Source organism: Stenella coeruleoalba (assembly GCF_951394435.1).
Source record: "Stenella coeruleoalba genome assembly, chromosome: 15".
Classification (NCBI taxonomy): Eukaryota; Metazoa; Chordata; class Mammalia; order Artiodactyla; family Delphinidae; genus Stenella; species Stenella coeruleoalba.
In genome coordinates, this window is record NC_137161.1 from 10,367,575 (window position 1) to 10,394,440 (window position 26,866).

At 47.6% G+C, this 26,866-nt stretch overlaps 1 protein-coding gene and 1 long non-coding RNA gene across 3 annotated transcripts in view; one reads left to right on the forward strand and one right to left on the reverse strand.

Moving 5' to 3' along the window:
- Positions 1 to 13,447, forward strand: part of NFATC2 (nuclear factor of activated T cells 2) — a gene marked incomplete at its 5' end in the record, with an annotated part of 157,827 nt that extends 144,380 nt beyond the window's left edge. For both annotated transcript variants that reach the window (XM_079946393.1, XM_079946392.1), the window contains one exon: positions 8,939 to 13,447. In XM_079946393.1, the coding sequence (XP_079802519.1) occupies positions 8,939 to 8,994 (56 nt within the window). In that variant the 3' untranslated portion in view covers positions 8,995 to 13,447. The remainder of the gene's footprint in view (positions 1 to 8,938) is intronic.
- Positions 1,566 to 25,505, reverse strand: LOC307198989. The gene is made up of 3 exons (XR_013831727.1): positions 25,118 to 25,505; positions 4,434 to 4,546; positions 1,566 to 2,468 (listed from the first exon to the last, which is right to left on the reverse strand). It is a non-coding gene; the product is annotated as an uncharacterized lncRNA (long non-coding RNA).
- Between the last annotated feature and the right edge of the window lie 1,361 nt (positions 25,506 to 26,866).

Genomic DNA, 26,866 nt, shown 5'->3' on the forward strand with positions numbered 1-26,866 from the left:
GCATATGGAGGGGATGTGGGCTGTGACCAAGATTGACCTGAACCACCGGAAATGGGGAGTGTCTGTTTCCTATGATGGGACGAGTGGAGCAGGGGGCAGGGCGGCGATGATTGTGGCCATCAGGAGATGGGTTTGGACCGTGTTAAGTGTGAGATGCCCGGCCGGTAGTTCGATATCTAAGTCTGAAGTTCAGGGGTGAGGTCCAGGCTGAAAACATTAATTATTTGGCCACTGTCAGGATAGAGGCTTTTTTTTTTTAAGCCCCTGAGGGAGTGGTCAGACAAGCCTCTGCTCTTGGGTTTAGAACCAGCCAGTGTGGAGTAGAGACAGGCAAGTGTGATGAGGGAGCTGCCTTCGGGCCACGGGCACCTGGCTTTGCCAGTGGGCCTTTTTGCTTCAAGAGATGGCCTGAAATGCATGGTCCAGACTGTGTTCAGAGCCACTACTGAGGAGGTGGTTATTTTGTCCTGGGCGGCAGCAGCCCGTGACGAACGCCATCCAGTCCCAATCAAACCAGCCCTATTGGAGCCCAACATGTAGGAGTCTAGGCCTGCAACTGAAGAACTGCAGAAAAGATCTCATTATTGAGTGTTCTCTGCCTTGAAGATGAGCGTTCAGAGAGCTCATGCCTTTTGAGAGGCTATTCTGGTTTACCTAAGGATGCAAGTATAGCGGCATCTAGCAAAAGGTGGGATTACTCCCTGCAAGAAATTAATCCCAGAAAATATTTCTACCTCAAGCACTCAAAACGGACTCTGGCCTTCTAATTTGGCCATTGAAAAGGGATTATTTCAAATTGAAGAGAAAATGAATGCCTGTAAAATATATAGCTCCTGTCTCCTTTCTAAGCGCCTTCAGTGCTCTGACTGGGCAGGGGCTATAAAAATAGTAACTTGCCAACCAGAGAAAAACAGGAAGAAAGTGTACAGTCTTATGAATTTGCATGCCCACTGAGGTTGTATCACTCGTAAGAAGGAAGCAGGGGTCAAATGAGGGAGAATTCCATTTGAGTAGCTCCATCATGAAATTCTGATTTTCTGATGTGCTCTGCCACAGATGCCAGTGTTATTTTATCTCCTTGGTTGGCCGTGATTTGAAACTGCATGACATGCCAGCAACTGAGCCATTTTGTCTTGCTTTAAAAAAAAAAAAAAAACAACCCAAACCACCATAATCTTGCTGATGAACTTTGATTTCAGAGATCCCTATTTCTTTGTACAAAGGCCCTCATCTCAGTGATTAGTACCCTGGTTTGGGGTTAATTCTGGCACCAATGTTAAGACGATATAGAATTGGGGCTTAAACGACAGCCAGAGGGTTGAGTTCTATCCTGGGTTCTCAGCGGCCCTGGGTGAAGAGCTACTCATTAAATGATGATATTAGCATGAGTTGGAAGCATAAGAGGTCGAAGGTGATTTTTTTTTTCTTCTCAAAAATGGTTTTGCAAATCTTTTTCAGAGCTGATAGACACACACCTTAGCTGGATACAAAACATATTATGAAACAGAATGACTGTGATCTTTGATCCAAGAAATCAAAGTTAAAGGTAATTGATATCTTCTGCCTTTTTCCTTTGTTTTCCAGCTGTGTGTTTCCTTAACTTGAATATTTTTTTTGAGTAAGAGAAAACTTTACAACCTGAAGGCCCTCTCTCATTTTCCAACATTTCCTACTCTTAAGGGCTAGACCCCACCGCTCTGTGAGGGGGAACCCCCAGGGGACATACCTGAGATTCTCGGTCGGGGAGGGGAGTAGGGGTGGCAATGAGGCTCTGGGGATCTGCATGCTCTCCCAGTGGCCCCATCACCCTCTTCCAGGGAGAAGGCAGCAGCGCCAGGTTCCAGCCTTCGGCAGCTCTGCTCCTGCCCTGAGCCAGCTCCCTTTTGCTTTTGTACACTTTGCTTGGTGTTTCCAGTCAAGGAAGGCTCTCCGTCAACGGCAGGGCATTGGGGAATGAGAGAGGGGGCAGGTGGGTCAGGAACCTCTGGAAGTGCCCTGTGCTTAGGTAATTTCCAGTCTTGATCTCATCAACTCAAAGCTCCACCACCGCCCCCCCCAACCCCCAGGGGCCTTCTTGTGCACTTTGGAAGGGGTTAACCATCCCCTCGCCCCGCACTTTCTGGATGTGAAACCAGGCTCTGGACCTGGGCGTGGTTTTCCCACTGAGCTCAGTGGGGCCCCTGGCCTTAGCTGTAGATCCCCTCTATCGACTTTGGGTCCTGGGCCTGCGCAGAACTGTGCAGGGAGCCGGAGGCTCGGGGTAGAGAGGCCACGTGGGACAGTGAGGATGTCGCTTTACCTTTCTGCGCCTCAGCTGTTTAGATGCTGCTGCTGTTATTTAATTCTCTGCACAATGATTGGAATCAGGTAGCACGTGGTGAGCGCTTGCCAGGAACCATCCGGCATCGGTATTGCTGGCTTACGTGCCTCCTGCTGTCCCGCCGGGCCTTGGCTCTCGGACTGTCTGTCTGTTGGTGAAAGTGGGTTTGCTGCATCAGAGGCCACAGCCCGAGTCCTCTGCAGCATCGCAGTGATGGCTCACTCTGAAAACCCAGTTAGAACAACCATCAGCTTTCACGTCCATTAGCACACACAGCGGAGGGAGCTGACGTCCCAAACCTGGTTTCCCAGAGGGTGGGGCCTGCGGGGAAGTACCAAAACTTCCCAACAGCAGCATGAACCTTAGCAGGGGGAGGGTTTCCCTGGCACATTCTCCACCAGTGACTCTCAGACACCATCAACAGGCAACAGTAACACTCAGCGAAACTTGGCTGGATACCCACCCGGAGCCAGAGTCCCTCCCGAGAACTTTGCATCCGGCGAATCAGGATGACAAAAATGCAGCTGAAATATCAGCGCTGAGACTCAGCCACTTCGTCAAAGGGCCTTTTTAGTGCGCTTCTTCCCTCCCCGATGTTAGGACTTGGCAACGCTCTGACCTTGCAGGGGCCTGTGAACTCTGGCAAGCTGGCTCTGATCTGCCTGGCCTCAGAGGGGATTTACCATCCTGTAACGCTTCAGACCCCACCCACAGCTTTGGGCTACAGGCCTATCAAGGCGTTTTTGTCCTTTTCACTGAGCCGCTGAAGCCTGGCCCTTCTAGAAAGCTCTTCTTCTGTTCCCAATTGCCTCCAGAGCGTGTGGGGATGGCTGGGAGGGGAGAAAAGGCTGGGGAGTCACTTAGCAAGTGAGAGCATGGTGATACCCAAGTCACCGGGGACGCCAAGGCCAATGGCCACCTTTCCTTCTTAGCTCCTTCCCACGTGCTTGTGGGGAAGACAGGCCTGGTGCTCAGGGCACAGAGTTCACTCTTGGCCTTCAGAGTAGCTTTCCCTGAGAGCGGTTAGGACAGAATGTAGAAGCATCCAGAGAACACTTCACATGCTTTCTGGTTCAGCCACCCTTGTGTCTAGCCACCTCTTGCCCCGGCACAGGTCCCAGGACTGACCGGGGCAAGGTAGCGCAGGAGAAGGGTGGCGGGTGGGACTTGCGCCTGTGTTAACTCTCAGATTCTTTCTTTTGGCCTCCAGAACACTGCCTTCCTGGTTCAGGAGCGACTCTGTGGCCGACCCCAGGCTCTCGAGGGCCCTCACATAGTCTAACCAGACTTCAGAAAACAAGCTTGAGGTTTGGGAGAGAAATAAGATGGGGCCTGTCCTCTCTTTCCTGTTGCTTCTTTCTCAAGGGATTAAGTTCCAAAGTCAGCAGTTATAGAAAGTTCCCTGGAAAGTCTTAAATTGCACCTCAAGTCTATCTGTGTGGCCTTCTGTGTGTAACCCTGAGTGGCCATTCTTCTGCAAACTGAACTTTGGGGACCTCCGAGCTCAGCTAAAAAAGTCAGCATGCAGGTGTCCGGGCCCGCAAGTGAACCAGAAAATTCCTGGGGCAGAGTGGGACGCCAGCAGAAATCAGTTTTAAGAAATTTACCACTAATCAACCCAGAGTTGTTGGATGAACAATAATAGTAAAAGGCACTGGCTTCCCCGGATTGCCATCCCCGAAAAGTAGGGGAAGAAAACACACTTTGCTATCTTTTTCTTCTTTGCCATTGGCGTATATGCTAGAGACTGGCAAACCATATCTCAGGCCAAATGTGGCCCCTGGCCCGTTTTGTTAAACAAAGTTTTATTGGCACACAGCCATGCCCATTTGCTCACATATTGTCTGCGACTGCTTTCATGTTTAAAAAAAAAAAAGCAGAGTTGAGTAAGGGGCTATATAGGTCACAGGGCTGAAAATATTTTTATCTGGCCCTTTATAGAAAAAGTTTATTGACCCCTGGTATATTCTCTCTTTATGTCTGTAGCCACTTTTATTAGACGTTATTGATTTGTAACACTTCTTTATATATGGATGACCTTTGTCATACTGAATATACTACAGATTTCTTTTTTGGAGTTTTAAAGAAAAATGTATAATTTTTATATACTTACATGCGTCTGTCTTTTCTTTCTTTCTTTCTGGTTTCAGCCTTAGGTGTCAGGCTTAGAAATCACGCTGAGGCTGTAGCCATGTTCAACATCTGTGTTTTCATCACGGTGTCTCTCTGTAAGGGTAACAAAAGGTCGGGGGTGCTTGTGGCAGACTGAACACCACTGGCCTCAATTCTGTTCCAAGAAAGTGATGCTCAGTGACCACCTTAACCACTCAGCACACAGCCTTGTCTGCTCATTAACTTCGCAGAGGCTGCTCTGGCCTTTTCCTGACACACAAAAGATGCTGAGGATTCCGGGGCCCCAGCAGAAAGGTGATGGCTAGCAAACCTCATAGCACCATCTCTTTACCTATATGGTGGAGCCATATAATGTACAGGTTAATAAAATGGGGCTATGGATTCAAATCCTGATCCCTCCCCTTCACCTGCTGTGCCAAGTGACTGCCCGTCTCTCTTTCTCCATCTATAAAACGAGGATGAATGTATTACTGGGTTTGGTGTGAGAAGTACTCAGTGCTTGGTTCAGCACCTGGCACATTTTTATCCCTGAAAAAATGTGAATGGCTTATATTCTTTTGTGGAGAAAAAGCTCCAGGCAAACAACAGACCGAAAACCCCTTTGTCAATTGGATAACAGAAAAATCAGCTTCCCTAAACTAAGGGACCTAGGCTGACAGTGTGGGGTCCTCGTGGTGGGCTAAGATGCATGCATTAGGCACCTGCTGTATGCACGCTGCTATGCATGGTACAGTGGGCATACAACCAACTCAAATAACATGGCACAGGGGGGCAAGCGAAGCATTTTGAGAACTCAGTGTTTGCTTCTGGAGGGAGTCAGGACCCCATGTAGGAATGTGAGAAGGCTTCTGGGAAAAAGGTGATACTCAGGAAAGGGGGCAGGAGGGAAGGCAGGATTTGGACGGGAGAGGAACCATTTGGAGAACTGCCCATGGCCCGATGTGGGAAGAGGTGGGAGAAGAGGTGCAGAAATTGGCATAGGATAGATGCTCAAAACATTTATCGGATGAATGAAATACTGATGGCAGTGACCTAGAAGGGCAGGTTTCAACACTCAGACCTGAGAGTCAGACCTGGGGCCAAATCCCAGAGCAGACAGTGGGACCTGAGGCCACTTAGTCCCTTGCTAAGCTTCTGCTTTCTCAGTAATACATGTTATTGAGAGCTTCCTCTGTACCAAGGCACTCTTCAAAAGCCAGGGATACGGTGGGGGAACAAGAAAACTAAAGCACTAGAACAGTGAGCTGCCAGGAACCGGTATATGAAGGCGATTAGGAGACCAAGCACAACTGGGTGGCGGCACGTGGCACTGCCGACTGTCCCCGGAGCCTGGGGCCGAGGAGACTGAGCAGAGCCTCGAAAGAAGTGAGGGAGAAAAGCATTAGAAGAGGCGAGGGGACCTGCAAGGGCAGAGGCTGGGAGGCATGAGTGCGGCCTGGGGAGCACGTAGAACGGAAGCCAGTGTGGTTCGCTGCAGGGGGGAGGGGGAAGGGGGAGGGCAGTAGGAGGCGAGGTCACAGCGGGAACCAGATCGGGGCAAGACAAGCCCAGAGCAGGGTTTTTGGATAAAGGAGACCTTAAGCACGGAGGGGGCCAGAGTGAGGAGACTAAAGGTGTGACGGAGAGGAGGTGACAGGGCTGCTGAGCGGGCAGACCACCTTTCCTTCCCAGGGAGAGGTTCCATGGTGACGTCGGGAAGTTGATTCAAAGAAAGGGCAGCACGATGCCCCCTTTTCCCTTCCACCCAAAGACGCGAGGCTGCAGAGGCGGGACCTCTCGAGTCGGGGTGAAGTGACTGGGCAGAGACCCTTTCGGGGAACTTAGAGCCCACGTTTGCAGACCCATGTGGCTGCACTGCTGTGGCCGCCCCCCAGCTGGCGCTTCTGCCCTAGAGCTTTCTCCCTGTCTACAGCCAGGGGCATGAGCTCTGAGGTTTCAGAAAGAAAAGGTTCCTCTCCCCCAGGGAGGTTGCAGTGGGCGCGAGTGGGCCTCGCTTTGGGGCCCGACTGGGCGGCCGGCCGCCTCCGTACCCCGACCGCGAGGGGGTCCGATGCAGAGCGTTCCCCGAGTTTTCTAGATTCGACTGTGACTTTCAGAAAGCCAGAGTGGTTTCTATCCAAAGGGAGGGGGAAGCTAGACCGTCTCCCACCCAGCCCCTAACCTGGCCCCGAGCTCCGAGAAGGGAAACGACCCTTTGGCGAGGGCGGTGGTGCTAGTGGCTCTGCCCAGCAGTTATTTTTAGAAAGCCGAGGCCGTGGAACGTTTCCATTGAGGATTGACTCCTCTCGTTTCCTAGGTTGAGAAAACAGGAAACCCTTCAGAATCCGGGCTTTGAAAAGCTTCGCGTGAAGCCGCACCGACCCCGCCTCCCCCCTGGCCACGTGCTTTCACTCCTGCCTGGCTGTCCTCACTGAGGGCCCCCCGGGCCGCCCAGCCCTGCACACTTCCCAGCGGCCAGGGCTGCAGAGGCGAGGGGTCCTGCTTCCTCCAGCTCCGGGAGTCAGCTGGTATCTGCTACACAGTCAGGGCCCAGTTAGAGCTGGTTAGCCGAACACACGAATTCATCCCCGGAGTTCCTATCAGTGGATCCACTCCCACACTTTGCAGCCGGTTGTTACTCTGATACATACATTCTCACCCATTAACATCCAGAGATACTGTGTCATGTGCTCGTACATATATACATATGCACATACCAGTCTCTGAACCAACATCTGCTCTACGCCGGGGACTGTGATAATTTTCTCACTGTGTCATCTCATCTAAGCTCCTCAACAACTGTAGAAGGAAGGTCATATTTTCATACACAGTTTACAGATGGGGAAACTGAGGCACAGAGCAGTTACATCACTAGGGCGAGATTCAGCGCGCAAGGAAGCAGCAGAGGTGGGATTCCAGCCCCGGCCACCCGGCTCTAGAACCTGAACTCTCGAGCGCCCCTTGCACCTGCTTTCAGCACACATCTGAAGAACAGTGAGCGACGCCTGATTGGTTTCTGCCACAAAACAGAGCCCGCTGGTGTAAAGCACTAGGTTTAGAGTCCAACACAAAGCGTGGGGTATCAGTACCCATCACACAACTGACAGCTACACGACACTGGTTACCTGGCCTCCTGCTAGGAGCTTGTATATACATCAATGCCCAGCATCCTCACAGCAGCCCCAAAAGGGACACATGATGACGATTCTCACTCTACAAATGAGAGAGCCGAGGCACAGAGGGGTGAGGTCACACGGCCCGTTTGGTGAGGGAGCCAGGAGTCAGACCAGCACATTCAGCCCCAGAGCAGTGTGTTTTTGCTCTCTGCTTATTCTGGGAGTTGCAGACTCATCCAAGCAGGGGTTTTCCAGGGAAAAGCACCCCGGACCTAGGCGAGCTCAGGGTGGAGGGAGTCTGAGCCCATCGACAGTTCACCCTCACTGTTCATCTTCCACCTCTGTAACCTGAGGATGAGGCTGAGATGAGAAAACAGAGGCGGCGGCTGTGGGAGGAACTTTGTGCAAGCACCAGGAGAGCGGAGACTCATCTCCCTTTTATGGGACCCCAGAGGGGTCCTGCCTCCTCTGCTGCTCCCGGACCCAGTCCACACGATCCAGCTGTGAAACCATAAGTGCACACACACACACTTTAGGGCAGGTGCACACCCCCGCCTGGTGTCTGGGCAGCCTTTGAAGGCAGCTTTTCCCCAAGAACATTGAAGGAAGCCTTTTGGCAAGAGCCGCTATTCTAAGAGCTTACTGCCTTGATCCCAGGACCTGGTGCCTCAGATAAGTGGCCAGAGTGGGAGAGCAGGGCTAGCTCCTGATGCCGCTGGCTGGCACTGCATTCCTGGTTCCCTGCTAAATTCCATGCAGCTTTCTGGGGCAGGGGGTGATGGAACACTCCAGAGCCCCTTGAGGACACTGGGTACTTGAGAAGACTCAGAGCGCGATCCTTCAGTAGTGAGGAGGGGTGAGGGGGGGCTGTGCTGAAAGGGATGAAGATTATGTTTACACTGATGGCTAGGCTTTGGGGTGGCCCCACCCACTCTCTTTTTAAAGGCCCCTCTTGCGAGTCGTTACGTTTTGTGGGTCAAGGAACTGTCTTTTAGTCACGGAGTGGGTATTTTCTGGACGTTGTAATAACAGACAGAGTTTGGTATACAGTAGAGCACCTCGAGTGCATTCAATAACAAGAAGGAGAAAGTGTTCCTTAAATCATGCCCTGTGGCCCAGCTCCATTTCTGCCACAGCAATTTTTAAAAGTTACCATTTGGGCAATTTTCACTAACAAACCCATACCACAAAATAGCATCATGGGGGGTGAGGAAGAATCATGATGTGGGAAGGCATTTCTTATGTTAAAGATTGTCAGATGTATTACTGCAAAGACAAAAACAGGTTTTAGAAAAACAGCCCGGTTGTATTAGGTTCTAGAAAGCTAACCTGATCCCTGTTCTGGGTGCCCTCTCACTCGCGCTTACTCTCTCTCTCTTTTCTTTCGTAGTTAATGAAATTATCAGGAAGGAGTTTTCAGGACCTCCTGCCCGAAATCAGACGTAGAAGAAAGCCATTAGCAAGACACCATCCACATTGCTAACGCCGGAGCCTCCCACCGTCCTCCCCGGTGCCCACCCCACCCGGAGGCTGAGCACGGGACCATGTACCGGCCGAAAGCTACCCCTCTATTCCGGAGCTCGCCTCCTCTCTGTGCATTCTGAGTCTTGTTCTGAATCCCAAAGAGCATCTCGATTGACTTTCAGGTGTCCCATCCAAACCTTAAGTGCCTGCTGACCCCAAATACATCCTGAACCAGACCACCCGCTGGAATGCGCCTGAGAGCTGAGAGCCTGCAGCCGGGGACTCGGGGGACGGAAGATGGGGATGCAGTTAAACCCCAGCCCTTGCCTTCACTTTTCTGGGTCACAGATACAGCTCTTGTACCTTTTGAAGGAAAGGAGCACTCCAACAGCAACCAAAGGAACGTGACCCAGCTTACGTCACTGGGCTGAAGAAAAACAAAGAAGCTGGCCCATCTTCCCTAGGGATTGCCCGTCCACACCAGGGATGGGCCACAGCTCAAGCTTGATTTTTAAATGTTCTGCTTCTGAATCAAAAACAGTCTGGCTCATACAAGATCACCTGTTAAAGCTTCTCGGCGTTATGACACGTGTACACTTTTTTCTTCTCCGCTTTCAAAAAGCTGGCCGGGGGGCGGAGGGGGGCCCTCTTGGCTAGCTGCCCTTCCCCCCTGCAGCACGCGGTCACGGACAAGAGGAGGTCACCCAGGCTGCCGGGTGAGCACGCATCCGCTGCAGCCGGACAAGCTTCGCGGCTTTTTGATGTTCCCGCTTTCTTTCCTCTAACAGCCCAAGTGCTTTTCCAGAAAGTACAGTAGTTAAGAAGAATCTCAAGCATGTGCATTGAATTTTGAGAAGGAACGGCAGAAGGGCTAAAGCAATGAAAAGAAAAAAAGAAGAAAAAAGTGCAGGTATTTTTGTTAAGTAAAACGGTTGCAAAGTATAGCAGCTGGCAGGCCTAAGTGCTTCGGTGGGTGGGCGCCCCCACGATCGAGGAAAAAGGCTGAATTCCCTCTCTGGCCTAGACACAAAGTGGGATACTCAAGCTCACGATTCGGCCCCGAAGTTCACTGGTTATTTTTAACTGAACCCATTGAAACCCGCCCCCCGCCCCAGTCCCCAAGACGCCTCTGCATTAGCTGCTTCATGCAGCACAAATGTGATCTGAATAGAAGCAGATCCTCTCCCACACAGCCCTTAGTGTGAATGTGCTCCGCTCAGACCACTCGCATGGAGTGTGCAGCTTAGCCCTGAGTGTCTCTCTCCTCTGGGTGCACCCACGGTCCGCCAAAGTCTTCCTCCTTTGGGGCAATTTTTGCAAACAAATAAAACCCTCCAAGTTCTTGGCAGGTGAGCTGTTAATCACACAGATGTGTTTGTTTACATTCATTGCAGACACCCCAGAACAAACTGGGGATTCCTTTTCGGCCATTTAATTGCTTCCCTGTAATCAAACACAGAGTGTAAATGTTCCTGGCACTCTTCAAAAGGCTGTACTCAGGCCTTCTGCCTAGCAGAGCTGATTGAAAAAAATCACTCTACGAAGAGAATCGTGGCAGTTAAGGGCCCACTGTGGGCTTTCTAAGTCCTGGCTTTGTCATCAAAACCTTTCTGAGAGCTGGGGCCAGGAGCTCCAGACCTGTGACCCCGGCCTGGTGTGTTTGGGGCTCCAGAGAGGACAGAATGCAGCACGTGTCTGTACCCTTTTGGTCAGGACCTAGCATTTCTTCCCTCCCACCCCACCAAGGACAGGGGACTTCTCCACCCAGCGCAAGCAGAGTTTAGCAAAATTCTTTTCAACAAACAGAATACCAGTAAGAAGTTGACCGCCATCGCAAAGCTTCTGGGATGCAAAATTCCTCCTCATTAATAAAGTGTTCCTTATCCAAGCAGCTTTACCTAAAGAACTTTCTCTCCAGCAATATTGACTTCACGGGGGAAGGGTTCAAGCATTTGGTGAGCGATTTGTTCTCACTTGACCTGGCTGGGAGCCATTTTTTGCACATGAGGGAATTTGGCCTTTCCTCAGTTATCTGAATGTTTTACCCAAGTGCCTTCCTGCTATTGTGGCAGTCGCTCAGCTGCATTGTGCATGGGGTGAGAAAGGACTAATGCGTTTTCCATCACTATTCTAACCATGTTAGTGCAAAGGGCCTCCTAGTAGTTCAGATTCCCGTATGTATAGATGTACGTGTGTGTGTGTATAAGACACTCACAAACTCTTTTTCTAAGACATCCTAGCTGGGTATTATAGGAAGCACTTTCATAAACAACTATACCAAATAGCAAAGGAAGGAAACAAAAGCATTAGTTTTGAGACATAAACAGGCGAGAGAATGTGTAGTAAGACTCGACAGCAGTCAGGAAAGTTTTGTCAGATACAGATGCCAGGAGGAAGTTTTGCCAAGAGTAAACCGCTCATGAAATATTTTCAGTATGGGGAGAGGCAATAGGTCCTCGAAGAGAAAGAAAAAGGATGTCTAAACTGTCAAGATGGGTGTGTTGCACGTGTGTTAGAAGGATCTGTTAGGTAGAGGTTTGTACTTGCTACAACCGAGGTAATGTAAATATATAGCACTTCCAACAGCAATCTGCCCTGTTGCTGAATGTAGTATATTTCCAAAGTTTGAGTCTTCCTGTATTGTACAAAAATACTGCTGCTTGATAATATATAATAGCAACCCAAATTAATAAGTATGGTATTAAATTTTATTTTCCTATCTGTATTTTTATGCTTTTTATCTGTCCTCAAGATATCGCATCCTTGTTGGAATTAGAAAATATTTATAAGTGGTCAGAAATCTTTTTCAAGTGTCTCTTTTTTCGTATACATTGAGGATTTTTTTTCCCTAAGAGAAAGGATGTATTCTTGAAGATTTGTTAATCATTCCAGGAAAAAAAAAAAAAACACCCCAAACAAAAGCCCACCTCAGAGCCTGTTAGTCACCTGTCTGCTAGAAGAAACCGTCTCCGGAGAAAGGAGGGGGAGTGGCTCTGTGGAAGGAGGAAGCACCTGTTTGTTGCTTGAGGACACTGCTGACTTCAGCTCTGAGCCGCCATCTTGCCACTGAGAACTGGAAAGTGTTTAGATCCCTCCAATAAGGGACCTAGTAGGTGATTTTGATGTAACAAAACTGCCTGTGTTGTAATGGGGAGTCTAAAAAAGACACAGGAGTAATGGGGAGTTCCTAGAACAGAAGTGCAGGCTAATGTTTACAGAGCTCACTGAATCCTGGTAGATAAACCCCCGTACACGTTACCCAAAGGACGTTCAGAGTTTTCCAGCAAAGACACAGACTAGACGAATCAAGTCGATTCTTTCTAAGAACTGGGAAGCACTGATGTAGCCTTTCTTGTTTACATCCAGTGGCCAAGCCATCCCTCTCAGGAAGCCAGCCTTGGCCAGTGCGGGAGCTGTCATGTGTAGACAGATTGGAAGCTGATGTGTTCTCATTTCTCACTCTGGACTAAAGGGGAGGCTTGAGTTTATTTTCACGTCAAACCCTTTCCAAGACCTTCTTATTTGTTCAGAATTGAAAGAATGTCAGGGGTCTGGTTAACAACTTTGTTTGCTTTACGTTTACAAGTGGCACAGGGGTTGTGACATTCTTGACGAGTCGGGGTAAACCTTCCTGAACTCACTTTTGGAGGGCCAGGCCCTTAGCAGCTACCCAACATATCTTAACCTTGGATCTCCCAAGCTTGGGTCTCGGGCATTAAATCTCATGGAGCCACACCAGCCAATGCAAGTGGTTTCCCTGCATTCCAGCTAAATGCTTACGAACAAGAAGCGTCACATGAAACTGATCACAGACATCAATTTCTCTCAGCTTTCATGAGTGCCTTGAGTTATAGCCAACATCACTGTCTTAACTCAGCTTGTTTAGAAACAAATGTTTCTGGTGATTGTTGAGCTAGCAGTGGCTCCGTAAGCCAGCCCTTCCGAAAGTGAACTGGCGTGTTGGGTGCTGGAAGAAAGGTTTAGCACCCTGCCTTTATGCAGCTGTTGGCCAATTAGAATAAACTCCACCTGCCTAGTTCAGGCTTTGGATGCAAATGATGCTGTTCTATTAGCAGGTGCTTTCAGCACTCTGATTGGCCCGAACGGATGGACGCTGTGGTTGGGACAAGCTTAGCATCCTGACACACCTTGTCAAAGAAGCTTACTCACCCCTGTTGCCTCTACAGCCCTCAGAGGGGAGAAAATGTTGAGAATGTCCTCGCTAATTCTCCAACAAATAGAAGTCTCTCCCACGGGGTGGTACTGGAAGGCTTAGGTTTTGAAAATCTTGACTGTTAAAAGGAGTTTGAATACATCACATTCCTATGCAAAACGTTTTTAACCTTCAGTTTAATGTAGTTTATTTTTGCTATATGTAAAGTATTTTTATACGGCTTGTATCATGATAGTTTAGCAATAAAACAGTTGAAAGCAATGGCTACTTTGGGCGTATCTTTTCTTCTCTAGAGATGCTGTTCAGATACCCTTTACAATTTGAGTTCGTACATCAAGGACTGTTTTTTGTGTGCACATCCACGTGTGGGTTTATCACTCATCTCAGCCCTGTGAGGTCGGGACTGTCCATTTTACATCTAACCTCCGATATTTGCATCTTACATCAGAAGCCCAAGGTGACAGAGTCATGAGCTCAACCTGGATTTGTCTGATTCTCTCTCTGCTCCCTCCACTGCAGCTCTGCTATAATCTGTGTCTCTAGACCTCTTTAGGAGTAGCATCCAGGTAAACACATTTATAATGTCCGCCTTGGGTCTGCTCGCAGAGGGTCCCAGAGCATTTACAGGGAACTGGGCAGAGCAAAACAGTCACTCGCAGAGCAAAACAGTCTCTGCTTGAATATCTTACAAAATTCCAAAGTTCCCTCCAAATTATCTTTTACCATCAAACCCTCAAACAGAATTAGATATTATAAATACTAGAATTTTCCAGCTGGCTTCCTCCTTATAGCAGCTTTTTCTCCTTATAGCTAAAGCATCTACGAGGTTTGGAAAAAAATTTCTATTTAAAGTCTTAATGTAATACGGTTCAAATGTCATCCCACTCTTCAGCACTACCCTTAAACCCTAGGGAAGCAGGGTCTCAGCCCCAGGCCCTGTACTTCAGGGACCACTTCACCCCACCATAACTCTACGCTGAGGATACCTTCCCTGGGGATTTCCCAAGCCCCCTTCCAGTGCCTGGAACCAGCAGTACCATGTGGGGTAGGGTGTCCCAAGCATATCAGGGTCCTGTATGAGTTGTGGCTTGAGATGCCCCTGGTCCCCCTCAGATGGGGCCAGCTCGTTCCCATTTATTTCCTTTGGGGCACAAGGTCAACAGGACACAAGATGCCCCAAAGAGCTCCAGGACCTGCACCTACAGGGTCCCAGCCAGTTGCCAGAAGAGCTTCCTGGTGAGCAGATTGCTCCTTAATGGCCAGCACAGGTTTTTTATTTTTTGTGGGATCAGGCGAGATTGGACCACCAGAATGGTGCTGAAACATTGATTTGAGGATGACTCAAATCGCTCATAAAGACAGAAGCCCCACAAAAAATATTTCCCCAGGCCCGCCTGCTCACCCACCCACCCTAGGGGCAAATCTGCCCCTCATGATTTTTTGCTGTAGCTGTATACAACCAGTTCTCTTTAAATTCACTCACTTTCTGAAAACCTTATGTTGCTTTTCCCAAATAGAACCCAGAATCATCTTAAGCAGAAAACAAAATACAAATATAAAACTATACAGATAAAACTATAGTCATTAAAAAAATAAGTCTGTGTCCTACATTTGTGTGAGCTACACTTGGTACGTACCACAAAATTCAGCCTGGGCCTCAGTTTCCCCAAATGTAAAATGAAGATCATAGTCCCCACCTCACAGTCAGTACGTGCTTAATAAATGTTAGCTATCAATACAACCTCCCATCATTTAACTAATAGATTTAAGATTCACCCAAGGCTGGACCTCATTTTTCCAATATCTGGAAGGAAGCATTCAGAGCTTTGACAACAGGTCTTGAATTTTTCTAACTAGATAATTAACTAGCTACCTAATTAGTTAACTAGATAGTTAAAGCCCCAAACTCGAGCTTATCCAGTTTTCAAATCCTGAAATGAAAAGGAAACACACACTGGGGCGTCCAGCCTCTCCTTCTTGGGGAGACTTTGCAAGTCTGTCAATGTCCCTTGCTACCTGCAGCAGCAGGGTGTACTTTTGTACCAAGGAGCAGATATATAACACTGGCTTAGTAACAAGTGGGAAATGAAGAAGTTACAAGACTTCCAGGAGCAAACAAAATGCTGACTCCTACACAAGCTTTTCAGGTTCATAAATGGAAAGGAAACTGGTTTCTTGGCAAGAGCAGGTTGAATATGAAATAACCCCGTGAAGGAAGCACAGACCACAGGGACCATTAAGAAATGAAAGCAAAGTCATTTCTTTTGTTTGAGGAGCTCTGGGAGCTGTGATGAGCTGCACCAAGCTTTCTCCAAAAAGGGCTTCCACTAGAAACTGTCTCTGCCTTCACCCTCCCAGTAAAATTCAGCAGTCCAGCTTGGTAAATGCCCAATGTGGAGTTATCACCAAAGAGATGGAAACCCCTGCCCAATCCCAGGATTTCCAGGAATTCTTGGTTTACTAGAAATTTTAAACTCAAATTCTGCACTGAACTCCAGACACAAAGCACTATGACAATTGGATCTTAGCTTTTTTTTTTTTAAGCAGGGAGGGAGCAGCTCAGGGCTTTCTATGAGCTACTGATGGGGCTCCCCAAGAAAGACCCCCAGATCACATGGCTGCTGATCAAGAGTCCTCTGTAATTAATACCATTAGGACAGCTCTTGAGGAAAAGCATTCACAGGACGATCTTGGCACCAGATTTTAAGTACACCTTCTCATGCACACTCCAGACTCATGCACCTGCCTGTGTGACATCTCCACTCTGATACCCAGGAGGCATCTCTAGCTCAACATGCCCCCGATCTTCCTAATTCCCAATCTCCTCTTCCCACCCACAACCCTCTAGTACACCCTGTCCTCCCCATCGGTTTACGGCAACACCATCTAAGCAGCTGCATAGTCAAAAACCTGGGAGCGACCCTGGATCCCTCACTGTCCCCGGGCCCCACACGTCAGCAACGTTTGGTGGATCCATCTCTGAAATCACACCTTTTTGCTTCACGCCCATTGGACCACCTTTATCTTCTGCCTGGACGACAGAGCGGCCTCTTGACTGCCCTGGTTCACGCCTACCCTCACTGCCTGCACAGTGGGCAGAACATACCACACCTGCTCTTAAAGCCTTCCAATAACTGCCCTTTGCATTTACTTTTTTTTTCCCCAAATTTATCAAAGTATGATCGACAAAGTGTGTATATTTAAGATATACAATGTAGTATCTTGATATATGTTAAAAATTGTGAATTGGTTACCAAAATTAAGCTCTTTAATGCATACATCACCTCACACAGTTACCTTCTTTTTGGTGGTGAGGACATTTGAGATCTACACTCTTAGCAAGTTTCAAGTATACACTTTTATCAACTCTAGTCACCATGATGTACATTCAGCTTCCACAACTTATTGATCTCAGGAGTTAAAGTTTGCCCCCTTTGACAGAATCTCCCTGATTCCACAACCCCCATCCACGGTAAGCACTATTTTACTCTGTTACAGTAAGTCCCCTGCATACCAATGAGTTCCATTCTGAGAGCTCATTCGTAAGTCCCATTTGTTCATAAGTCCAACAAAGTTAGCCTAGGTACCTAACTAACACAATCGGTTATATTGTACTGTATTGTAATAGGTTTATAATACTTTTCACACAAATAATACATAAAAAACAAAAAATAAAACATTTTTAATCTTACAGTACAGCACCTTGAAAAGTACAAGAGTACAATACAACAGCTGATGCTTCTTAGCAGTACCGGCTAAATCACTGCTGCTTTCACGTTTGCTTCCGGACATCCTGGGCTTGAAATAAATATCCTGTACTACTGTACTGTATACAATACTGTAAAGTACACAAAAACACAACTACCTGTAGAGGATGCACGCACGTGAAAATGTACGCCAGACACGTGAACGCATGTTTGCATCTTTGAAAGTTTGCAACTTGAAGGTTCATATGTAGGGCACTTACTGGACTATGAGTTCAACTTTTTTCAATTCCACATTTAAGTGGGATCATACAGTATTTGTCTCTGTCTGGTGTATTTCACTTAGCAAAATGCCCCCCAGTTTCATCCGTGTTGTCTCAAACAGTGGGATGTCCTTCTTATGGCTGAATAATATTCCAGTGTGTGTGTACATATATATATGCCACATCTTCTTTATTCATTCACCCATTGACAAGATACTTAGGCTGCTTCCACGTCTTGGCTATTGTGAATAATGCTGCAATGAATGTGGGAGTGCAGATCTCTTCAAGATCCTGTTTTCAATTCCTTCGGATATATACCCAAAAGTGGGATAGCTGGACCACGTGGTAGTTTATCTTTAATTTTTTGAGGAACCTCCATACTGTGTTCCATAATGGCTGTACCAATTTACATTCCTATCAACAGTGTATAGTGGTTCCCTTTTCTCTACAACCTCACCAATACTTACTTTGACATTTTGATAATGGCAATCCTAACAGCTGTGGGGTGATATCCCATTGTGGTTTTCATTTGCATTTCCCTGATTAGTGATGCTGAGCATTTTTTCATATACCTGTTGGTCATTTGTATGTCTTCTTTGGAAAATTCAGGTCCTTTGCCCATTTTAATTAGACTTTTTTTTTTTGCTATTGGGTTGTATGAGTTCCTTATATATTTTGAATATTAAATCCTTACAGAATATATGACTTGCAAATATTTTCTCCCGTTCTGTAGGTTGCCTTTTCATTTTGTTGATGGTTTCCTTTGCTGTGTATAAGCTTCTTAGTTTGATGTAGTCCCACTTACTGATCTTTGCTGGTTTTTTTTTGGCTTGTGCATTTGGTACCAAATTCAGGAAATCATTACCAAGACTAGTGTCAAAAAGGTTTTCCCCCATGTTTTCTTCTAGGAGTCTCATGGTTTCAGGTTTTACATTCAAGTCTAAGACATTTTGGGTTGGTTTTTGTGTATGGTGTGAGATAAGGGTCCATTTTATTCTTTTGCATGTACCTATCCAGCTTTCTAACACTACCATTTATTGAAGAGACTACTTTTTCCCCATTGTGTAATCTTAGTGAATTTGAAGATTAGTTGACTATATATGCATGGGTTTATTCTGGGCTCTCTTTTCTGTTCCATTAATCTGTGTGTCTCTTTATGCCAATACCATATCATTTTATTACTATAGCTTTGTAATGTAATTTGAAATCACAAAGTGTGATGCCTCCAGCTTTGTTCTTCTTGCTCAAGATGGCTTTGGCTATGTGGGACTTTTGTAGTTAAATACAGATTTCAGGAAAAAAAATCCTGTTCCTCTGATAAATGCCATTGGAATTTTGATAGGGTTTACATTGAATCTGTAGATCACTTTATGTAGTATAGACATTTAAACAATATTAATTCTTCAAATCCTTGAGCATGGGATATCTTTCTATTTATTTGTGTCTTCAGTTTCTCTGATCAATGTTTTATAATTTTTAGTGTATAGATCTTTACACTCCTTGGTTAAATTTATTCCTAAGTTTTTTTTAATGCTATTGTAAATGGGATCATTTTAATTTGTTTTTTGGATGGTTGATTGTTAGTATATAGAAACACAGCTGATTTTGTATCCTGCGACTTTACTGAATTCATTACTCTAACAGATTTGTTGGTAGTCTTCAGAGATTTCTAAATAGATCATTTCATCTGCAAAGCAGGCAATTTTGATTACTGATTCAATCTCCTTACTAGTAATTAGTCTTCAGATTTTCTCTTCCTTCACAATTGTTTTAGCAGGTTGTAAGTTTCTAGGAATTTCTTCTAGGTTATCCAATATGTTGGTGTATAACTGTTCACAGTAGTCCTTTATATTTCTATAGAATCAGTCCTTTATATTTCTATAGACTCATCCTCTATTTGCAGATGATATGATATTCAAAACTCTAAAGATTCCACCAAAAAGCTATTAGAACAAATTCAGTAAAGTTGTAGGATACAAAAGTCAATAAACAAAAATCAGTTGCATTTCTGTATACTAACAAACTATCTGAAAGAGAAATTAATCCCATTTATAATAAAGAGGAATAAATTTAACTAAGGAGGTGAAAGATCTGTACACTGAAAACTAAGTTATCGATGAAAGAAAATGAAGATGACACAAATATATGGAAAGATATCCTGTGTCCATTCCACTCAAAGCAATCTGCAGATTCAATGCAAACCCTATCAAAGTTCCAATGGTACTTTTCCACAGTGATAGAATAAACAATCTTAAAATTTGTATAGAACCACAAAAGACCCCAGATAACCAAAGCAATCTTGAGCAAGAAGAACAAAGCCAGAGGCATCACACTTCCTGATTTTAAATTACATTACAAAGCCATAGTAATAAAAAAAAAGTATGGTACTGGCATAAAAACAGACACAGATCAATGGAACAGAATAGAGCGGTGCTCAACATCACTAATCATCAGGGAAATGCAAATCAACATCACAATGGGATATCAATTCATACCTGTTAGGATGGCCATTATCAAAAAGTCAAAGATACTAGGTATTGGTCAGGATGTGTAAAAAAGGGAACCCTTATACACTGTCGGTGGGAATGTAAATTGGTAAAATCACTGTGGAAAACAGTATGAAGGTTTCTCAAAAAAATTAAAGATTGGATTGGAAGAGTTAACATTGTTAAAATACTACCCAAAGAAATCTACAGATTTAATGTGATCCCTATCAAATTATCCATGACATTTTTCACAGAACAAGAATCATCCTAAAATTTATATGGAGCCATAGAAGACCCAGAATTGCCAAAGCAATCCTGAGGAAAGAGAACAAAGCAGGAGGCATAACCCTCCCAGACTTCAGACAATTCTACAAAGCTACAGTAATCAAAATGGCATAGTATTGGCACAAAAACAGACATATGGATCAATGGAACAGAATAGAGGGCCCAGAAATAAACCCACACACCTACGGTAAATTAATCTTCAACAAAGGAGGCAAGAATATACAATGGGAAAAAAGAGTCTCTTTAGCAAGGGGTGTTGGGAAAGTTGGACAGCTGCATGTAAATCAATGAACTTAGAACACAGCCTCACACCATACACAAAAATAAACTCAAAATGGCTTAAAGACTTAAACATAAGACATGACACCATAAAACTCCTAGAAGAGAACATAGGCAAAACGTTCTCTGACATAAATCATACCAATGTTTTCTTAGATCAGTCTCCCAAGGCAACAGAAATAAAAGCAAAAATAAACAAATTGGGACCTAATCAAACTTACAAGCTTTTGCACAGCAAAGGAAACCATAAACAAAATGAAAAAACCTACAGAATGGGAGAAAATATTTGCAAATGATGCAGCCGACAAGGGATTCATCTTCAAAATATAAACAGTTCATACAATTCAACAAAAAACAAACCCAACCGAAGAATGAGAACTAAATAGACATTTTTCCAAAGAAACCATACAGATGACCAATAGGCAGATGAAGAAATGCTCATCAGCACTAATTATCAGAGAAATGCAAATCAAAACTACAATGAGGTACCCTCTCACCCTGGTCAGAATGGCCATCAAAAAAATCTACATAAATACTGGAGAGGATATGGAGAAAAGGGAACCTTCCTACACTGTTGGTGGGAATGTAAGTTGGTATAATCACTATGGAAAACAGTAAGGCTGTTCCTCAAGAAACTAAAAATAGAGTTGCCATACGATCCAGCAATCCTATTCCTAGACATATATCCAGAAAAACTATAATTCAAAAAGATACATGCACCCCTATGCTCATAGCGGCATTATTTGCAATTACCAAGACAAGGAAACAACCTAAGTGTCCACCAACAGATGAATAGACAAGATGTGGTACATATAAACAATGGAGTATTACTCAGTCATAAAAAAGAATGAAATAAGGCCATCTGCAGCAACATGGATGGACCTAGAGATTATCATACTAAGTCAGAAAGAGAAAGACAAATATCATATGGTATCGCTTATATGTGGAATCTAAAATATGACACAAATGAACTTATCTACAAAACAGAAGCAGACTCACAGACACAGAGAACAGACTTGTGGTTGCCAAGAGGGAGGGAGGGTGCCGGAGGGATGGAGTGGGAGTTTGGGGTTAGCAGATGCAAACTATTATATACAGAATGGATAAACAGCAAGGTCCTACTGTATAGCACAGGGAATTATATTCAATATCCTGTGATAAACCATAATGGAAAAGAATATGAAAAAGAATGTATATATATATATGTATAACTGAATCACTTTGCTGTACAGCAGAAATTAACACATTGTAAATCAACTGTACTTCAATAAAAAAAATTAAAGATAGAAACTGCCGTATGATCCAGTCATCCCACTTTTGGGTATATATCCAAGGGAAATGAAAACAGGGTCCCAAAGATAGATCTGTGCTCGCATGTTCCCTACTGTGGCATTATTCACAATAGCCAGATAGGGAAACAATCTAAGTATCTGTCAACGGATAAAGAAGATGTGGTAGGTATATGTATAAACACACACACACACACACACAATGAAATATCATTCAGCCATGAGAAAGATATCCTGCTGTTTGTGACAACACAGATGAAACTAAAGGACGTTATGTTAAGTGAAATACGCCAGACACAGAGACACAAATCCCGCATGGTTTCACTTATATGTGGAATCTAGGAAAGAACAAAGTCAAACTCATAGAAACAGAAAACAGTGGTTTCTGGGGGCTGGGCAAAATATGGAGAGGTTGGTAAAAGGGTACAAAGTTTCAGCTGTAAGATAAATAAGTTTTGAGGATCTGATGTAGAACATGGTGCCTGTAACTGACATTGCTATTGTGTAATTGAAATTTGCTAACAGTACAATTGGAAGGTTTTCACACTCAGAAAAAGATCAATATGTGAAGTAATGGATGTGTTAATTAATTAGATGGGGGAATCCTTTCACAGTTTTTATCATCTCATCATGATGTACACTTTAAATACCTTACAACTTCATTTGTCACACCTCAATAAAGCTGAAAAAGAAATCAATGTTCTGTGGGAGAATGATGGTAGAAGCCTCCTATTCTGCCATCTTGCCGCTATCACTTTAATTTCAAAAACACAGGCAGTTTAGTCACTCAGGTCTGAGACAGTGCAAGAGCCTCAGTAACCCACCAGCTACAGGACTGAGACCTTCGCTTTGCATTTAGAATGATCCAGATTTCTGCCAAGACTTTCGACAATCTTCTCCACCTACCACTTCTCCAGACTCGGCTCTGTTCCTCCATGTCAGCCTCTCTTCTGTTCCTTGCCTAATCCTAACCCTGTCCCACCTCTGCCTCAGTTTTCCCAAGACTTGAAACGCTCTGACCCCTGAGGCTCATGGAACTGCTCTCCCTCATCCCTCAGGTCCCCAGATCAAACCCTCTCATCCTCGGAAGACCTCCCTAACATGGAATGTGGGATATACCTCCACCCTGCCCACAAATACACCCACCACGACATATACAGGACTCTCCTGTTTGCAGACCCGTTTGCTGGTTTACAATCTGTCTCTTACACCTGTAAATCCCATGTGAGCATGGATAGTCTTTGTTCGGGTTCAATGCCACATGCCCAGACCCTGGCCTCAGTAGGCCCTCTGGAACTACGTGCTGAATGAACAAACGTGTCCAAGTTTCACACATGCAAGTGACATTGGGAACAATGGATTCATCCGGAATGCATGGAAAATTAATCCTTTCCTAATATTTAACACATTTTTAAAACCTAAACATCTGACTCAAGAGAGACCTTTCTTCTGTCCCATATGGCTCAGTTCATTCACTTTTTTTTTTTTGCGGTACGGGGGCCTCTCACTGTTGCGGCCTCTCCCGTTGCGGAGCACAGGCTCTGGACGCGCAGGCTCAGCAGCCATGGCTCACGGGCCCAGCCGCTCCGCGGTACGTGGGATCCTCCCGGACCGGGGCACGAACCTGCGCCACCTGCATCGGCAGGCGGACTCTCAACCACTGCGCCACCAGGGAAGCCCCATTCACTTCTAATTACACATCTGTGGACTCCAGGCTGGCTTCTAGAAAGAACCAGTTCCCTTTGCTGCAGACAGCAATAAAGACCATCGCTCCCTCGGAGCCTGAGCCTGCCAGGCTCTTATCTGCCTTCTGGCTTCCTGCCGTCACCCGTGGCCCTCCCGCCTGTAAAATGCTGGCTGCCGTGCCTCACCGGCTCCTCGGGGACAGGTAAGAGCAGGGCGGCCGGCCAGCTGCCGTTTACAAGCCGAATGTGAACCGCGACCTCCCCGGGGAGTCTGTTTGACAAGGTAACGGGAACCTGCAGCAGGCGAGGCACTCCTGCTCAACGAGTTATACTGTTAACGCGTTTTGGCGGCGGCTCTCCTCCATCTGGTCCTCCCCAGACACACCTGCAGCCCCGCTGCTCCCGAGCCAACCTTCTCATTTATCCTCCAGGTGATGTAAAGGAGCCGGGGCACCCTGGAGGCACTGCCGCCTCCCATGCTGGGCTTTGCAGAGTCATTCCGACGTCCACCACTGCTGCCCCGACGGGGACCCACGCTCTCAGAACAGGTCCGGGCCCCTCTGAGAATCGGGAAGTGGGGATCCCAGACGCCGCCGCTTCCCATCACCCAGCGCCCATGTCCTCACCCTCAGGGCTAATCGTTTCGTTCCTTAGACCTGTTGGTGTCAGGCTCTCAAGCAGTCCCGCTTCTCCCGCCCACTAGCCCCTCCGAAGCTCTGCAAGCCCACCTTCTGCCCCGCCCACTAGCCCCTCCGAAGCTCCGCAAGCCCACCTTCTGCCCCGCCCACTAGCCCCTCCGAAGCTCCGCAAGCCCACCTTCTGCCCCGCCCACTAGCCCCTCCGAAGCTCCGCAAGCCCACCTTCTGCCCCCGCCCACTAGCCCCTCCGAAGCTCCGCAAGCCCACCTTCTGCCCCCGCCCACTAGCCCCTCCGAAGCTCCGCAAGCCCACCTTCTGCCCCCGCCCACTAGCCCCTCCGAAGCTCCGCAAGCCCACCTTCTGCCCCCGCCCACTAGCCCCTCCGAAGCTCCGCAAGCCCACCTTCTGCCCCCGCCCACTAGCCCCTCCGAAGCTCCGCAAGCCCACCTTCTGCCCCCGCCCACTAGCCCCTCCGAAGCTCCGCAAGCCCACCTTCTGCCCCCGCCCACTAGCCCCTCCGAAGCTCCGCAAGCCCACCTTCTGCCCCCGCCCACTAGCCCCTCCGAAGCTCCGCAAGCCCACCTTCTGCCCCCGCCCACTAGCCCCTCCGAAGCTCCGCAAGCCCACCTTCTGCCCCCGCCCACTAGCCCCTCCGAAGCTCCGCAAGCCCACCTTCTGCCCCCGCCCACTAGCCCCTCCGAAGCTCCGCAAGCCCACCTTCTGCCCCCGCCCACTAGCCCCTCCGAAGCTCCGCAAGCCCACCTTCTGCCCCCGCCCACTAGCCCCTCCGAAGCTCCGCAAGCCCACCTTCTGCCCCCGCCCACTAGCCCCTCCGAAGCTCCGCAAGCCCACCTTCTGCCCCCGCCCACTAGCCCCTCCGAAGCTCCGCAAGCCCACCTTCTGCCCCCGCCCACTAGCCCCTCCGAAGCTCCGCAAGCCCACCTTCTGCCCCCACCCACTAGCCCCTCCGAAGCTCCGCAAGCCCACCTTCTGCCCCCGCTCACTAGCCCTTCCGAAGCTCTGCAAGCCCACCTTCTGCCCCCGCCCACTAGCCCCTCCGAAGCTCTGCAAGCCCACCTTCTGCCCCCCCCCCAACTCCCAAAACACAGTCGCAGCGTCTTTGCCCTCCACATCTCACGGCCCACCGTAAACAAAAGCCCACGTTCTCAGTTTTTTCCTCCCAAGTGCGCCTGGTGTTTTTGCTCTGAAACCCACCACCCTCCTGAGGCCCCCGCTTCCCTCGCAGACGTCTACGGTACATTATCACAAACATAGCGGTTTAAGGCGGTTCAAAGTCATTACCTTACGGTTCTGGAGGTCAGAAATCCAAAATGGTCTCACTGGGCTAAACTCAAGGTGTCCGCAGGGCCGTGTCCCTTCCGGAGGCTCGAGGGGAGAATCCGCTTCCTGGCCGGTGGGCCTCCCTCCATCTTCCAAGCCAGCAACCGCATCACTCCGACCGCTACCCGCTCGTGCCGCGTACTCCTCCGCCTGACTCTCCGGCCTCCCCTTATAGGGACGCTTGTGATTACATTGGGCCCACCTGGATAATCCGGGCTACTCGTTCCATCTTGAGATTAGTAATCACACCTGCCAAGTCCCCGCTGCCGTGTAAGGTAACATACGCACAAGTGCCAGGGATGAGTGGACATCTTTGGGGGGCCGTTGTCCTGCCCGCTATGCCCCGCAGAGGGCCTGCTATCTCCCACAGCCCTTATATCACTGGGCTCTGGGATAGGTGTCCTCCTTACTGTTTTCTGCCACTTCTAGACTATCCTCCACCTGGCCATTGTCCTCATTTCTTGGTGATTTTAGCTCCTGGGTCCGGGCACTTTCTTCAGCTGTACCCTTTTTAAAAAAAATTTTGGCCGTACCCCACAGCATGTGGGCTCTTAGCTCCCCGACCAGGGATCCAACCCACACCCCCTGCATTGGAAGGCAGAATCTTAACCACTGGACCACCGGGGAAGTCTCTGTACCCCTGTCTTAATTTTCAGCAATTTCATGGTCCTTAAAGAATCCTTTTCCCTTCCCGACCTCTCAATTTCTTAAATTCTTCTGGTCCTGTGATGCTTGTCTTCCTCCTTTGGCCATTCTACTCTAGGGCAGTGGTTCCCAAGCCTTCATGCATATCAGGAAGCCTGCGGGGAGAGGCGGGAGTTCATGAGAACACAAATTGCTGGCTCCACCCCCGGAGATTCTGATTCAGTAGGTCTGGGGTGAGGCCAGAGAACCTGCATTTCCCGGCAAAGTCCCAGGTGATGCCTGCTCCTAGGACAGCACTGAGAACCATTGCTGGAGACCTTGAAATTACCAATAACTGTTAGCCCCTCCCCCCATCATCTCGGTCTCAAGCACGCCCTTTTTTTTTTTTTTTTTTTTTTTTTTTTTGCGGTACGTGGGCCTCTCACTGCTGTGGCCTCTCCCCTTGCGGAGCACAGGCTCTGGACGCGCAGGCTCAGCGGCCATGGCTCACGGGCCCAGCCACTCCACATCCCAGCATGTGGGATCCTCCCGGACCGGGGCACGAACCCGTGTCCCCTGCATCGGCAGGCGGACTCTCAACCACTGCGCCACCAGGGAAGCCCTAAGCACCCCCCCCCCCCAACTTTGACACTGGCTTCTCTCTCCAGCACCTGACTCCAATAATCCCACATCCCACCTGCCTCCTATAATCCTTTTGCCCTTCGACCTTTTTTTTCACTCTTGTCTTTCTCTTGATGTGCTCCCTCCTCCCCTTTCCCAGCTTAAATCCCATGGTGAAGCATCACGCACCCTCCCAAGCTGGTTAAATCCAATGCTCAGTTTCCTCTGTGCCCGTGAACTTGGCTACAGAAAAACATAAACGTATTGCATACCCGTGACCGCCGGTGATGCATGGGCTTCCATCACTGCCTCGACACCAGCGTCCATTTCTCCTGTCCTCCACTCTTGACTCTCCTGGATGACTCGTTCACATCTTCTCTCTCTCCTTAAACTCCCAGCACCTCCTGCCGCTGCTCTCCCTCTCTTCTCCCGGCCTTGCTTCCTATTTCGGGAGGAACATGGAAG